At 42.3% G+C, this 16,058-nt stretch overlaps 1 protein-coding gene across 3 annotated transcripts in view; it reads right to left on the bottom strand.

The window, feature by feature from the left end:
- The window catches only part of MAP2K5 (mitogen-activated protein kinase kinase 5), a 121,027-nt gene extending 105,551 nt beyond the window's left edge, over window positions 1-15,476 (bottom strand). Inside the window, exons 1-4 of one of the 3 annotated variants that reach the window (XM_008502155.2) lie at window positions 15,233-15,476; window positions 10,983-11,031; window positions 6,154-6,221; window positions 1,499-1,568 (exon numbers count right to left, since the gene is read on the bottom strand). In XM_008502155.2, coding sequence (XP_008500377.1) covers window positions 1,499-1,568; window positions 6,154-6,221; window positions 10,983-11,031; window positions 15,233-15,367 — 322 coding nt within the window. In that variant the 5' untranslated portion in view covers window positions 15,368-15,476. The remainder of the gene's footprint in view (window positions 1-1,498; window positions 1,569-6,153; window positions 6,222-10,982; window positions 11,032-15,232) is intronic. The other 2 variants (XM_030456890.1, XM_030456891.1) reach the window with 2 other exon arrangements.
- Window positions 15,477-16,058: the final 582 nt, after the last annotated feature.

Below are 16,058 nucleotides of genomic sequence, written 5' to 3'. Positions count from 1 at the left end.
GATCGTTCACTACATCACTTTCTCCAAGCCACATGGAAGCCTCTGGCATTTTATTTCTTGCAAGGGGAGGTCAGAGGGTTTAGACTGGATACTAGGAAAATTTATTTACTGGAAGAGTGGATAAGCAATGGGACAGGCTACCCAGGGAAGTGGTGGAGTCACCATTCCTGAAGGTGTTAAAAAAATGTGTAGAGAAGACAAGGTTTAGTTGGCTGATGGTGTTGAGTTGATGGTTGGATCTGAGGTTTTTTCCAACCTTTAGGATTCAATGATTCCATAAGCAGCCTTCTAGAGAGTAAGGTTCAGGAAAAAGGTTGAAATCCTTGCATCTCAACTTGAGGAGAGGATGCAGCCTCCCCTGTCCTCACAAGAATGTGTCTTGGCTGCTGACTGCTGGAGCTCCCATACCTGGGAGTCCCCCTCTCAATCCCATCCTGCCAGCCTGAGCCTTAAGGAAAAAAAAAAAACCTCTGTATTCCCCTTGAACTCCAGTCTCTCTTTTCCATAGGAGCTGTACTGAACTACCAGGAAACCCATCCTCCTTTTGAGACCTTATTAGTATGTGTTGGAGAAGGCTGTTGGTTAATTGCCCAATTCAAACTTCAGAGAGTTGTAAGTAATGGAAGTCTAGAATGTTTAATTGGGAAACTCATAGTATGATTATTTGTATAATATCAGTTAAATGAGAAGAGTTTAATTTTTAATTATTTCAATTAATTTATTGCTGGGAGATTTACTTGGAGAATTTAAACCTTATCTCTTTCATCAATTAAGAACCAGAGATTCAAAGCCTGGCTAGTGAGAGCATCTGAATGAATCAGCAGAATTATGTAATGTATTCAGTCATTTTTTTAATCATTCTTTGAGTTCAGAGAGAGCAGTGCCTTCCCAAAAACCTAACAAGCTGCCTGTGGATTTTTTGTTCAGGATGTAGATGACCTATTTTTAAATTGCCTCAGCCCATATAATTGATTACATTTTTCCCTGTTCAGGAGAACTATTAAAGTACTAGTGATAGTTCTGACACCACTAAGTACCCAGAATCTCAAATAAAATATGTCACTCAGAGAGCTTCTGTGACAGACATGTTCCCATTTTCCAAATGAACAATGAAAGGCACATCCCCCAAGTCTGTTAGACTGATGGATGACATCAAAGATCTTTAAAAAACCACCAATTTTGGTCAGTATCCAAGCTTTAATTCATCTGCTCTGGTTTGAATATATGCAAAACCATCACCAATGAGCTTTTTTTTTAAAAAATGTACATAAATATGTTCCAGGCAAGCTGAATCTTGTTAGTCTAATTTACTCCAGTAAATTAGCTATTGTAGATGCAATAAATGTACTTTTCACTACACTCCCCACAATAAATGAATTCTTCTATCCAAATTAAGAGGTAAACATCATGCTATGTGCATTTAAACCTCCAGAAAGCATAACTAGTGATGAAACACCACTGATATCATCATTGTTGATTAGAATTTGTTAAGCATTACCTCTTGGATATATCTGTAGAGGCTCTATTAACTGTCCATTTACTTGCTGTTCCATTACAGTGGAGTAATACTGCAAAGAGATTAAAGAAAGAGATTACTCAGTAATGTATGAATAGTAGTAAGAGAACTTATGGCTTGTTTAATTCAATGCATTTAATTTTGCAGAAGTGACTCCAGCCCAGGGATCTGTTCTTGGCTCAGCTAAGCAAGTTTCAGGCCCACCAGAAACCTGGGAATGCTTCAGAAGAGTGAGCAAATGAAACATTTACAGCAAACACAGCACTTGCCACACCTGGAGAAGCCAGAGGGAAAAAAAAAGAAAAAACACAAAATAAAACAGTCAAATGTGGAAACAAAGAAACACTGTAAATATAGTCAAAAAGATGTGAAATTAGGAAAAGTCCAAAGAGAGAAAAGCACCTGGAAACTGCCCAAGAGTCTGCAGCCAGGAGGCATCAACACAGCCCCCAGGAGTGGAGGTGATGTGCACACCTCTCCTGTCCAAATTTACAGGGCAAAGAAGTGACTGCAGTGCCACCCAGGGCTCCCCTGCCAGGAGTGACCTGTGGGGACAGCTTACTGAAAGGAAAAGGGACAAAAAGGGATGCAAGGGCATCAGAGAATGTCAGGAAGACCCAGGAAGCATCAAGGAAGCCTGAGAAGTGGCAGGAGGATGAAGGATGCCATTAAAGGAAGAAATAAAAATCTGGATTAAAGACATCAAGACCTTCATTAGCCTTTCACCAACCCTGAGGAGGAGTGAACACTCACCAGACAGGACAGTTCCACGGATGAGCAGGCAATCCTGGGGCAAGGCACAGCCCCTACTTCAAGTTTAATTCCTGTAACCACCCCCCAAAGTCTCTCATCACAAAGTGTTAAACATTGCAAGCACATCACAAGGCACATTTTGTTTGCAATCACCCAACATCTTTGAAGCAAACATGCTGGCTGTTGGCCAGATCTCCATGGCATAAATCAGTGTAGCTCCACTGACTTTCATGCTAATTCTCACCAGCCAAGTGTGGTCTAAGGCTTCAGCCTGTCACTGTTACCAGTGGGTTGTGATATTATCATTATTATTATTATTATTATTATGCAAACTGGCAAGAATGGATGTCAACAAGAAAAAAACTCTAAGTCTCCATGGAATCAAACACGTGTGTTTCCCTCACAGAAGCATTTTTGATTCATGCAGCTTAAGGAAGACAAAAGTTTATCAACTGCCTAATCCTACAAAATATTTTTCTTTCCTCTTACACTGGGATTAAACACACGAACTACAGGAAGTAACTGCTGGATGGACAGCAAGGTCAATTGACCTGCAGAAGCTTTTCATTGCTTACTTTTTATTTTCATGCCAAGAAAGAGGAAGAAATTCACTTCTTGGGAAAAAAACTCTTCTAGAGGATCCAGCCCCATCTCCTGTGTGTACATCTGGTACAATACCTGCTGCTAAACCCAATTCTGCCATTAAAAGCTCACCACAAGATTTTTGAGAGGGGGATCTCATTCCTATTAACCTCCAAACACACAAACCTGGACCTTACATACCTGTGTGACCAATGCCTTTCACTCTCCTTGCACAGAGCAAAACTACTCATCACCAAAGCCCACTCTTTCTAAAATGGTCCAAGAGTTTTTTCAGGAGTCAGGACTACTCCATAGACTTCTTTTTTTATCAGGGAGTTATGAGGAACACACCAAATCCTTCCCTATGTACCCTCACAAAGATGTGGCACTGGCATCTGATACTTCCAGAGCTCTGAAAAACTCTCCTGCTCCACTGGGGACCAAAACTGCTTAAGAAAAATGAAGTTTTTATTAACATTCTACCAGTGGCATTCTATGACCTGAAGACATGTTTAAACATACATTACACACTCTCCAGAATAATCAAACTAAAATAAACATCCATGAGAATGTTTTCTACCAAAAAAAGAAAAAAAAGCCCAACTTGAGGGAGAAAGAGAGAGGGAGAAAAAACCATGGCCCTCTCCATTACTCAAACAGTGATGACAAGTAAATGAAATATCAATCATGTAAGCTGTCAACCTTTTGGGACAGCAATAACTGTTAACAAGTAGTCTGGAAAAATTGTCTGAAAATGACCTGTCCTCCACACATGAGCATATGAGGTTTCCATGGAAAATTAAGATGCCAGTGGCTATTTGGAACATTGTTCAGGTATTCTTTTTAATGGGAAATTTGCCAGTTATTGATCCAGAGCATGTACCCCTTGCTTTCAAAAAGCTGCAAGCAACTTTCCAATCAGTGGCTGTCAAAAAAATTACTGCCTTTTTATACTGATACAAGACAACAGCTAAAGTGCAACTCCACTGCTACTCAATGGCTGCCTTTAATTAACTGCAGGACACAGCAGAACAATAATTTTATTTCCCAATTCCAATTTCCCATTCCACAATGTTTGCCTAGGCACCACACAGGGTGATTTCTGCATATCCTAAACTCCAGAACTACCTGAAATCACTTTCAAATTCCAATCAAAGAACCTAAGGATAAGAGATCACAAATGATCCAAAATATCTTCCCCAATTATAGTGTCATACCTGCAAAGAAAGAAATCTGTATTTTCACAGAATTAGGGTTGGTTTTTTTTTGTTCTCAAACCAAATAAAAATCCTTACTTTGGTTCTGGAGAATACCAGAAGAACTGGAAGCAAATTGCAACACATCAAAATTCCTAGAAATATTTTGGCAGTTGTCCAAGCCTCCAAATATCTGTTGAGGGCTTCAAAAAACTGAAAAAGGAGTATTTTTCTTCCTTGGAATAGTCTTCAGAATTACAGTAGATTCATTCCTTTTCCTGTAGGCTAAGACCATTTGTTTTCTTATAAACATGGCCCAAAATGACACCTATAGGATGTCAGAAAGTTAAATGATCAATGCAACACTCAAACAGAAAACTAGTTTAAAACTGAAGGGAAAAATATCAAGAGAAGAAAAGTTGCTGAAGCAGAAAGAAGTAATTTACAGGCATCCCATAATTTTTTAAGGGAAGGCAGAGTTGAGCAATCATAACTCTAATGTACTGAAACTTTAACAGTAAGCTTGGCAGCATAGCAAAAAGATGACCTTACAAAGGCATGAATAATCTTAAAACTGTGCCAGGAAAATTCAAGTTTTCCAGTTTAACAGCAAAAAAAGGCAGATATTTTATAAGGAAAAATGAAGAAGCACAAAGAATTCCTTGGGGAAGCATCACCAGTGATCTAGTTGTATGAAACAAAACCAGAAAAAGACCCAAACCCAACAAGCACAAAACCCCCATGGCTGGAGTCTGATTTTTCTTCCTTTCTTTCACACAACTGCTTTATGCTCTTTAATATCAAACTTGTAACACAATGGTTTGACCTCCACCAGAAAGAAAACTGCCCATGAGAGGGGTTAGTTTAATAAATCCCTGGAGTTTCACAGAGATCAATCACCATCAGATGGAACTTGCACTTTTTTCAACCCAGGACTGAGTCACAGACAACAAACTCCTTGAAACAGGGTCTGTTAATGAACTTCCAGGTGATGAAAATCCATCCAGCCCTGGCAAGAAGAGCCCAGGGATGCAGAAATTGTGCAGCCTCCCTAGATAGCAAAAAGTTCCACTTGGGGAGCCTTCCTGGAGTCTAGAAACTGGAGCCCCCTTCATGGGGAACACTGAGAGTTTGATGTGCCAAGTTCCCATCAACCAAACCACGTTGTTTTGCCCAAAACTAAAGAATATGCACCCCGGAGTGAATCATAAAAGAGAGGCTCAGGTAAGATGTAGGTGGCCCAAGCATCCTCTGCAATGGAGAAGTGATGAGAAGGGCTAAACTTACCCTAACCCCACCAAACCCAGCTAAAAGCAGTATTAAGCAGGGCTTCTTTCTGATTTGTTTGAACTTAGGGCCATTAATGTGCACTTTATAAGGAACCAGCATTGTACCTGGTTTAGTGAGAAAATATCTGTTTGTTATTTCCTTGCTTAGCATATTCAACAGGAAATGCTAAATGGTTTTTTTCAGGTGTACCTGCAAGATGAAAGATCCACTGAAGCTCTATGCAAATCATTTTGTTCCAATAAGTCACTTTTTTTTCTGTTGAATGTGTATTTAGCTCTCTCTAGACAGAGACTTTACACACCTATATAAAGGCACACACAGGCACACCTATACCTCACACTAAAAAACCAGAAAAATACATCTTTAAATCCTCTATGAATACTGAGCCTGCAGCTACAATGAAACTCTTCTGTTAGGAGGGGTGAAGCAGTCTCCAGATGAAAGTAGATTTTGAAAAATTTTTAGAGCCCAGGGGTTCATTTTTAATGAGCCGTTACTTTAAGTACTGCATAAAAAAATACAAGAAATTGATAGTCCATTTAGCCTGCACTATACCTAATGCAAAAGTCATTAAGATGCATTATTCTTAATGTTCATGAGATGATCAGGAACTGTACAAGCCTTTTTTTTTGGTCTGTGAAAAAGTCAAGCATGGCCATCTAACTCGTATGATATAGTTTCTCAACACCTCCACTTAACAGGGGAATATTGTGCTGGGAACACTGCAGCATCCATCAACACCTTGCTACAAGCAAAAATACACAAAAAGAAACTGGAAAACATGTAAAAATTCAGCATTTTTTATACTATACCTACATAGGATAGCATGGCCTTCATTTCTTCATCACTTCTAACAGTGATCCGATCACCATCCTCATCTTCATCTAAAAGAAATGGGTTAGAGCCATGAACCATGGGAGAAGGATATTGACAATTTTAATACATAAGGTTTCTACTGGGACTTGCAGAAGCAACTAAAAATAGCAAGAATGTATAAGCCAGTTCCACAGGCAACCAGGTGCTCTGAAATAATGATGTATGATGGCTCTGAGCATTACTTAACCAAGACTTGAAGCACATCTAAAAAGGGGCATGAACAAAGTGCTCAAAACTTTGCTCTCAACAGCTCCTTCACTGCCAGAACCTCTCCAGAACCTGAGTGCCTTACATATGCAAAGACCTCTTGCTGAATACCTATCAAGATACTGTTTTGACAGAGCAAACAGAACTTCAGGTCCTTGACTGTGCTTTGATTCTCCCAGATGGAGTTTAGTTTGGGTAGTTTGCTTCATCAGAATTACCAGAAATTTTTTAAAAATTAAAGAAAAAAAGAAACAACAACATCAAAAAGAAACATATTTAAATGGTTTACCTCCCACAAAAACCTTCTGGTTTGACTGTCAACCCTACCTTGGGCATCTCTGCTTCTTCATGACACAATGCTGACATAAAAACTAACTTACAAGTGGGCACAAATCTGCAATTTTTTTTTAATGAGAGTAATTTAGAAGAAGACAGAAGTTTGTGAACCAGTAAAGCAGCCTGTGTTTTTGTTCATAGTGCAAGTGTGGGTGAGGAGGAGGCAGGAGCAGCATCTCCAGGCAATCCCAACTCCACGATGACAGCTCAGGCACAGCCCCAACCACCCAGACCCAGCTGGGTGGAAGAGGCTTCTGGAGAAATAAAGCCAGAGAAAAGGCAGCAAGAGTCAGAAAAGCTGCAGCAGAACAGAGCATTCTGAAAGAATTATTATTATGAAGATCTGAAGGAGGAACAGACTTTCCAAAGAAAGCATTCATCAGGTGTAGGTTCACCAGCTGGAGCAAGAAGAGCCTCCAGCCTCAGGGGCTGCTGTCACTGAGATGCCCCATGAGGTTCCTTCACTCCAAGGGGAGCAGCATCCACCCCAAGATCTCCTGCCCTGCTCCTTGAGCAAAGCTCCTACACTTCCTCTGATGGGAGAGCTGCTCCAGCTGATTGGAACAGACCCAACCCCTCCAAACCCACTGCAAAATATTCATTTCTCTTCGTTGCTCAAGCTTTGGGGGGGAAGGGTTAATGATCTGTCTCCAGCTTTTGTCTGCTGCAATTTAAATATCTGCTTTAGATGCTTACAAAGCACAACAAAACAACAGAAGAAAACAAAAGCAAAGCACAGTGGTGCATAGCCCAGTTTTACATTTGGTTTTTTCCCTTTTGGACAGGAAGCTCTTGGAAAATAAAAACAACGAAACATCTGACTGATACCAAATGGCTGACAAACTCACACACCTTTTTGGCCAGAAAACATCTATTTTGGTCAATCTCACACACACCCAGGCCTGTTTGATTTGGGATATTTAAAAGGCCTGAGATACCCTGAGAGCTGATGGGGGTCAGGGTGTTGGGACACATCCAGATGCAGGAGGCCAGACAGACAGCTGGCACAGCCCCTGCCTCTGATATCAGCATTAAAAAGTGCCAGTGTGTCCCTGGAGGGAAACTCACCCTTGGTCCTAGTTTTGCAAAGAATCTGGTAACAAATCTGAGTCAACAAATTAAAAATATCCAAGAAAAGGAGTTGGTTTGTTTTGACTCTGAAAATCTAGCAGGTGATGCTGAGGTTATACTGAAAAGAAAGCAAAACAGACCAGAAGAGAGAGCAAAACAAGAGAAACAATATTTTAAAAACACAAAACAAAAAGTAACATTAAAAACCTTAGAATTACACTTTTAAAATGTACTGGAAGAGAGCAATGGGACACTGGGAAGACAAAAGCTGGAAGGGCAATGGGATTGTACAGCCACGTCCTAGAAGAACATGGAAATTTAACTGGTGAACTGCCAGATTGCTCCAACTGCTTGCTAGGGTTCCCAGCCTGCAGCAAGTCAGGAATGATGAAAAGATTAAGAAGAGTTAGTGAGTTGAAACTGAATGCTTCTGTGCCTGGAAATGTTTTAGGCAGAAGGGAGGAGGAGTTGTAAAACTGCTACCTGGCTGAAACCCAAGTCCCAGTCCCAGTGTGTAACAGAGAAGAAAGGCTGAAGAAACAGCTGCTGGAGTAGTGAACACAACCAGTGCCACACATCAACAAGAAGGGATCAGAGGAAAAAGCACAAGAGAGGAAACATATGACAGAGGGAGAGGAGTATTCAGAGATAAAAGCTGCTCAACAGGCCTGGCTCGAGGGAACAAACTGAGCTGGGACCACCAAAAAAACCCCAGAAAGCCAAGAAAACTCTCAGAGCCCCCTTGCAAAACATTCACATAAAAGAAAACCAAAGCCACAAAACACCCCACATCATCCATTGCAAATGATTAGGAAATTAACTCCAAATTTCACAGAGCTGCAGAATTCCTGATGGTACAAAGAGAATAAATTAAGAGCTGCAGAATTCCTGATGGTTGCACAAAAAGAATAAATAAATGAAAAATATCTCAGTGAAAAGGCTGAAAATGTTCCCTGGCACAAGAGAGATCTAAAGCAGCCAGGCAATGCTTCTAAAGAGTAAAACAAAAAAACCCATTTCTTGTGTCTGTGCAGAGATCCTTTGCCACCCCATCATGACATTTAAGTGGGCACAACCCAAAAAAAAAACCAACCCAAAAACTAGCCAGCTATCACACGTGGGTTCAGAAAGATTTCCAGGCTCCTCCACTTGCCTAAAGCACAGCAACACGATTTTCCAGCACATTAGGAAAGCAAAAGTAGAACCAAAAAATCCTGCGTTCTGGCTGGATTTTGCTAATGTCACTTAAAATGGAGGAAGAAATCCTCACAAGATACCAAATAGAGTGGAGCAGATGGCAAACAAATATTATGAAGCAATCTTCACAAAATCTGCAGTGTGTCACAAATACCCAAAATGGCAGAGTTTGGATAAAAGGATCATAACAGGCCATATGTTGGTAGTGATTTTATCTGTAGTGATGTGTTACCCGACGGTGAAATCCACATAAAGGTCCAACAGTAGGAAAAGTGCAGCCCCAGGTATGAGCTGCAATGGATGGTTCACTGTAGATAACAATAACTGAATGAAGAGTAGAAGAGCCTGTGCTGGATGGCAATTATCCACATCTGAAGAAGCAATGAAGCAGGTGAGCATGGAGCTTAAGTCAGTAAAATCCCAGCATTTGATATGGAAAAAGTCACCAGCAAAATCAGGCATCAATATACATAACATATTTTAGATGCCAGTTAAATGGCAGGGGAAATGGTTTTGTGCAGATGTAAATGACAGACTAGAGACATGAACTGAAAGCACAGAAGCAGATGTTAGAAGACACCACAAAATAAGTATTTCCAGGAAAGTTCTACACATGGTCCCATTAATATGGGCTACTGCCCTGATTGCAGCAACTGCTACTGGTGCATGAAGCTCAAACAAAGCTAATGTGTGAAGTGGGAGGGATGGAAAAAAATATTAACAAATCATAAAAATAAAAAAAAAAAAGGCAAGGCCTGGTTTTGCTCAAGTCTCTTTAGAAAGTCTTGTTTTAAAAAGCATGGCAGTGGAAATCTTGAGGCTAGAGAGAAATAATTATCATCTCCATTCTTAGGTTGCTGGTATTTCAGTTGAAGAGAACTCAAACTTACTGGAAGGATAATGGAAGGAGCATAGAACAATGCTGCCTCTCAATATCTACATACAGAATTACCCACAGGGCTCTAAAAAGTAGAGAAGTATCAGTAAGAACACAAGGCCCTATCTTGTCCTCTCTCCTTCAGAATCACTTCCTTATTCTTCCAACATTTCTCATCTGATTCTATTCCCTTCCAGCTCCTTTTGCTATTTCATCTCTATCAAAGGAAAGCAGAAAAAAACCAGAATACATTATCATTAAAAGGGAACAACAGGAGCACTTTTCACTTCAAAGCAAGCTTGAGCTTGGTATCTTATCCCCTAAGACACAGATATTTCACTCCCTTTTGCAGTTTACTGCTCTCCAGAGAGGACAATTGTGCAAGAATCCCTCCAAAATAAACAGGATTCAAAGTATTAGCAGATCACAGGTCTAAATCTGCACTTATATACACACTGACAACTTTTTTAAGTCAGCAGAAGTGTAATTCAACCACCTCCACAAGGTGCAAGGGCATCGTGGACAATCCCAACCCACAGCTTGCTCAGATCCCACACAGAAACTGCTTCTCCCACCCTAGAGACAAAGGTGGATTTAGCTTGAGCTCAGCAGAAGGAAAAATTAAAAACTAAAACCACATGCAGTTCTTTTAAGGAAAAAAAAAAAAGACAGTGAAAGGAAATACTGATTTCTAATGCTGCTAAACCTAGTACAAAATCTGTACTTTGTACCATATTTCAGGAAAAGCTGCTGCTCTTTTGGTTTCTTCCAACAGAGGATTAAAATTTTAAGCTTACACCTACAGGTACTTTATACTTTTCATTTAATTCAAGTAATATAATTGCAGTGATGAATAAGAGCAGGGTAAGGTCATGCTGGTAATTAAAGCTATATTGTAGAAATATGCTCCTGCAAGACATGATTAAATAATAAAATATTGCTTTGCTCAGATTCATCATTAAACTTGCATTAATGCATAAATATTTAACTGTAACATATAATGAACATAAAACATTATTTATTTTAAAAATGACAGCCCTATAATGTGACAAGGGAGACAGTTTATACAAGTCATACTTACACTCAAATGCTGTTGTTGTTGCATCTGGCAAAACTTGACCAATGACATCCTAAAATGTAAAGAATAATTAGCTATATATCAGCTGGGAAATGCCTGAGATGATTTGGAGTAAATCACCTCTAATCTTCCCCAGCTGCAGGCAGGAGACTTCAAGTCCTGACACCCACCACCCTCCCAGTTGCAAACCCAGCACACAACACAAATTAGCACAAATTGTGCTCTTCTCCTTCCTCTCCAGGTTATCTTGAGGAACACTGTTCTCTTTTTCAATAACTCAGTCATAACTGCAAACAAGTTACCAGGGCTTGTCCTTGCAGCTCAAAGAACCAATTTTGTTGGTTAGGGAAAAGCGTACATCTAACTCATGGGGGTAAGTCACAAAACCAGAGGTTTATGAATAGCTTTTTACTCCAGAAAGCACATTTTTTTCTCTCTCAATCCTCCTACATCCAGTTCCTCCCCTCCACCTCCAAATATCCACCTTGGTCCTCTCTGCCAGCCCAGGGTAACCTCATCACACAGCTCCCAGGGTCACAAACAGCTCTGGAAGGGCCCAGGGCTGCCCTGAATTAAAAGCCAAGCTGTGAGATTGGACACATTTCTGTTGCTTTCATGCCACAACTGCCCTCAAAAGTGGCAGGACCCAGCTGGGGGCTGGCAAAGCAGTGCTGTGGCTCAAGATGCTCTCCCATACCATGGTTTGGGGGGCTCTTCATCACTTTTAGTTGGAATGTTAACTGCTTCAAAACTTGCTAGATGGATACAAATCCACTGGCTGCCTTGGAGATTCAAAAATACCCAAAGAAATGGAAGTATTAAGGCCACCCCCAGCCCCAAAGCTAAGACAGTGCCTTGCCCAGAGGGATGGGAGCTGCACATAGAGAAGCCCACAGTAAAACACAACATTTCCAAGTGTTGCACATCTCTTCATCCAAAATATCTTTTTTTTTGCTAATACAAGACCTTCCTGTGCAACTAAACCAAGAGTTTTCTTTTCCAGCCTTTACATCCAGCATTTACTCAAAATTCAGTGCAAAATATCTGCTCAGAGTGAAGTCATCCTGGTGTCCCAGTCCACGTGCTCTTCTCAGCCTTTGTGAGGCTGCAATATGTCCTGTCAGGGCACGACATAAATGCACAGCATGGTTTTGTTTTTTTTTTTTTCTTTCCTGCTGCCTGATTTCTCATGTCAGTCAGTCTCACCACTGACAGCGTCACAGAGTGATTAGAAATTAATGAACAACAATATTTCTTGTCCTTTGTACACTGGGAGCATCTCAGGGTGCTGAGCATCCCTCCCTTGGATCAAAGCTTTAGTGATCACTGTCCTGTCACTTCTGCTTTCTCTAGCTTTTAAAAAAGGAAATTAAACATTCTGTGCAAAGTCAGAAAGACACAGTTAATATAACAAAAAGGCAACAAAAAAGATTTCCACCGAGCTAAGCACAAAATCTTTCTAAAACTTTCTCATGTGTTCTCTTTTCAGATGCTAAAATAACTCAACAGTAAATAATTTATTAATTGTACACAAAAAGAAAAAAGATGTGCAGGAGGGCACAGAAACAGTGATGGCAAATTCTCCTAAATTGTTTTTCTCCTGATCAAAATAACTTTTTATACACTCTGGGGTTCTTTAAAATGAGAAATAACCAAATACATGGCTTTAAGAACTATTATTTAGTGCCAGACAGAGTTTTGGTGTGAATGGTTTAAAAGAAAACCCTACCAAGAGCTGCAAAAACAGATGGACCTGAGCAAAACCAGCCTGGGAGGGTAATCACATCATCAATCTGTTGTTACCATAGGATTTTCATCAGCTACATAAGATTTCCCTGCTCAAACATCCAGCAGACCTCTCTGTGACCCAAGTTTAAAGGATTACCCTAAATTTCAACAGATTATTCATGATGATTTTCTGCTCTCACAATAGAGATCACAAGCAGCAGAATACTATGACTTGTAGACGTTGTTCAAGTGGGCTCAGACACACAATAGCTTCTATTATACCTCCCCAAACTAAAAGGCCTCTAACAAAGAGGAGAAAACAGCAGCTGAAACAAAAACCCCATCAAATCTGCTCTCTTGAAGAGCTGTGGAGCCCTGGGTGAGAAAGCAGAAAATGACATTTTCTGTAAAAAGCTCTGCTTTAACCAACAGGGTAAATACTGAAACCATGGCCCTCACTCCCTCCTAGTTAAAACTTGGTTTATCTCAGTAGGACATCATCAAGTTATCCTGACTTAACATCAAGTGCTTAAATACCCTGGAGACAGCTACAGCAACCAAATCTAGAGAGCCTGAGGAAAATAAGCAGCAAGCTTGTTGTAATTTATTTAGTGGTGTCTCTGGAATAAATCTGTTCACTGGGAGCTTACAGGTCTGCAAAGCAGATAGCCACAGAGTGTGGTTATAATGTATATGATGTGTTACCACACATAATTCTATAGCTATGCACAGAGATCTGGGGGCTCCACACAACAAGATGTACTGAAAACCTAAAAGGCTTCACTTATTCCTATTCAAACCCCTGTCCACAGTGAGGTGAAATTCCAAAAAATAATGTCTAACAAAAACTTGCTGTTCTCCAAGATAATTTTAAGGTGCTTTCTCAGTATGAAACAGAATATGGAACCTACCTAAGTAAGAAGCACAACCTTATGACACAGATAACTCAAAGTTTCCCCAAGAGAAGGACATCAGAAGGCTCCACTCCTGCCCTCCCCATCACTCTTGGGGTACCCCCCAGGCTTATGTGTTGCCAGATCCACCACTCTAATGAAGGGAGCCTTCCATACTTTAATTTCTGCAGCTACCAGATAAATTACGTGCCTGTGCATATTGTGCTGGCACCTCCTGAAACACCATCAGTTAGACAAGCAGGGCCTCTATGGGACTGGAGGTTACTGCAGTAGAGGTGTTGATGGCTTCAGGTGCTCCTCAAGGTTCTATGTTGTCCACTGACCACTTCAGATGTCAAGGTCTCTGTCAGGTTCTCTTTCCAGCATGCTGGACGTAATTCTTAAAAAGCACCCCTTGTACCTGAAGGATGGAGCAGGTTCTCCCAGGCTTGCTGCACAACCACTTGAAACTCACAACCATCTCTCCAAGGGAAAACTACCCCTCCCCAAAAATCCTACTGGGCTGTCACAAGTTCTGCTCCTTCTCCTCCACCTCTACAAAGTCTTGGGATAGTGAGAAATGTTGGGAATAGTGAAACCTGGAACATCTGCCATCCATTCCAGTTATCTGCAGTCTTCTACAGACCCAACATCAAACACTTAGCAGCAAACCCAGACCCTGCAGGTCTCCTCAGTAAAATGCAATATGTTGAAAGAGAACTGCAGCATCTCCCTCCAGTATTCATGACACAGGAAATTAAATATGCACAGGATGTATGGAAAGAAACAGATGCACAAGGAGTTTGTAGCAGAATCATGTTACACAGGGAAGATGAGGCCCTGAAGACACCAGTATCACCAGTGTCCAAGGATTAGATTTTTCTCTGGGCTAAGGATGCAAATAAGAAGAAACTGTAAGTGGGATAAATATCCACTGCCATTTCTGAGCAAAGAGGATCCTTTTACATGTGCAGAGAGGGAGAAAACAAAGCAGGAAGGGGCTGCAGCAGCCCAGGATGCAACAAACCCACAGCAATGAGTAAATACCACCAAATGCTCAGTTACACCCCCTGCACGGAACACACATCCCCTGACTCGGGAAGCACCGATTTCCCGATGACAGCTTCCAAGCTCCTCCAGAAGCGATGCCTTGTGCACACCCCTTCCCACCATGGATCCTGCATTCCTGACCTTTGGAGGAACCATCCCTTGGGGACCACAGCTCCGCAACTCGAGCCCCTCCTGACCGCTTCACCTCCGCACAGGAGAGCGAAACCACCGCGCACCCATCACCTCCCCGTTATAGAACCCGGGGGGCACCGCCGCTGCCCCAGACCCACGGTCTTCGGCATTCTCTACCAGAACCACTTCCCCATTAAAACTTTCAGGATAAATCCTGAAGAAAAAAACACAACAACAAACAAACAAACAAACCAACCAAAATTATAAAAAACCACCAAAACCCACCTTTCACCTCCCAAGGGAGTGTTTTATTCCCACTTTCCCGACTCGACCGGGGTGATGGGTCAGCGCTCACTGTCCCTCCCGACCCCCCCTTTCCTCCCCCTGGCAGAGGGACGGGAGTGATGTGTGCGGGGGTACCCCGGGACTGTCCCCCCCTTTGGGACTCACCAGCACGTCCCTAAAAAGCAGCTGGGGAGCCGAGTGAACGGTCCAGTCGACGGCCCCGCCGTCGGGGATCCTGATGCGGATAACCAGCGCCTGGCTCTCCATGGCGCGGGAGGGACCGCAGAGCAGCCAGAGCATCCCCGCCCCGCCGGGCTCACATGCTGCGGGGAGCCCCAGGGGGGCTGCCGAACCGAGCCGAACCGGGCCGGGCCCAGGCTGAGCCGCCCCGCCCGCAGGAAGGACTCGCTGCCCCGGAACCAAAACGGAAGAGCCAGGAGGAGGGGTAAAAAAGAGGAGGAGGAGGAAGAGGAGGAGGGATGGGGGCGGCGCCATGATGCGGGGAGGAGGCGGTGGCAGCGCGCAGGGAGCGCTACGGGGTGCGCAGAGACACTCGTTTTATTTTATTTTTCCCCCCTCCCATTATGCCTTCTGCTTTAAACAGAAAACCCAGTGTTGAGAGACCCGTCCGAACCAGGCCGGGGACTCCCGCATCAGCAGAAGTGCGGGAAGCTCTTTCAGAGCTGCGAATTGGAGTCCAGTGGCCGCTTCTCCCTGGGACGGGGGTTTTGTCTTCAGGTTACTTCCATCTAACACACCAAAAATGCCATCTAACACACCAAAAACACGTAGGCAAACGTAACCCTACCCATGGCCAACTCTCGCAGTCCCTGTGTGGCTGCTCTGCCTCAGTTTCCCTGCCCCACAGACCGAAACGCAAACCTGTACTGGGAGCACTGGGAGCGGGACCTGCTCGTTCCTGTCACCCCGAACATCGGTGTTAACCTGCTTCAAGCAGTTATCCTAAGAGCTGCCACAGACTTTTTCTCCC

The sequence above is a fragment of the Calypte anna genome, chromosome 10, assembly GCF_003957555.1.
Source record: "Calypte anna isolate BGI_N300 chromosome 10, bCalAnn1_v1.p, whole genome shotgun sequence".
Lineage (NCBI taxonomy): Eukaryota > Metazoa > Chordata > Aves > Apodiformes > Trochilidae > Calypte > Calypte anna.
This window is presented reverse-complemented; position numbering and strand designations above follow the sequence as displayed.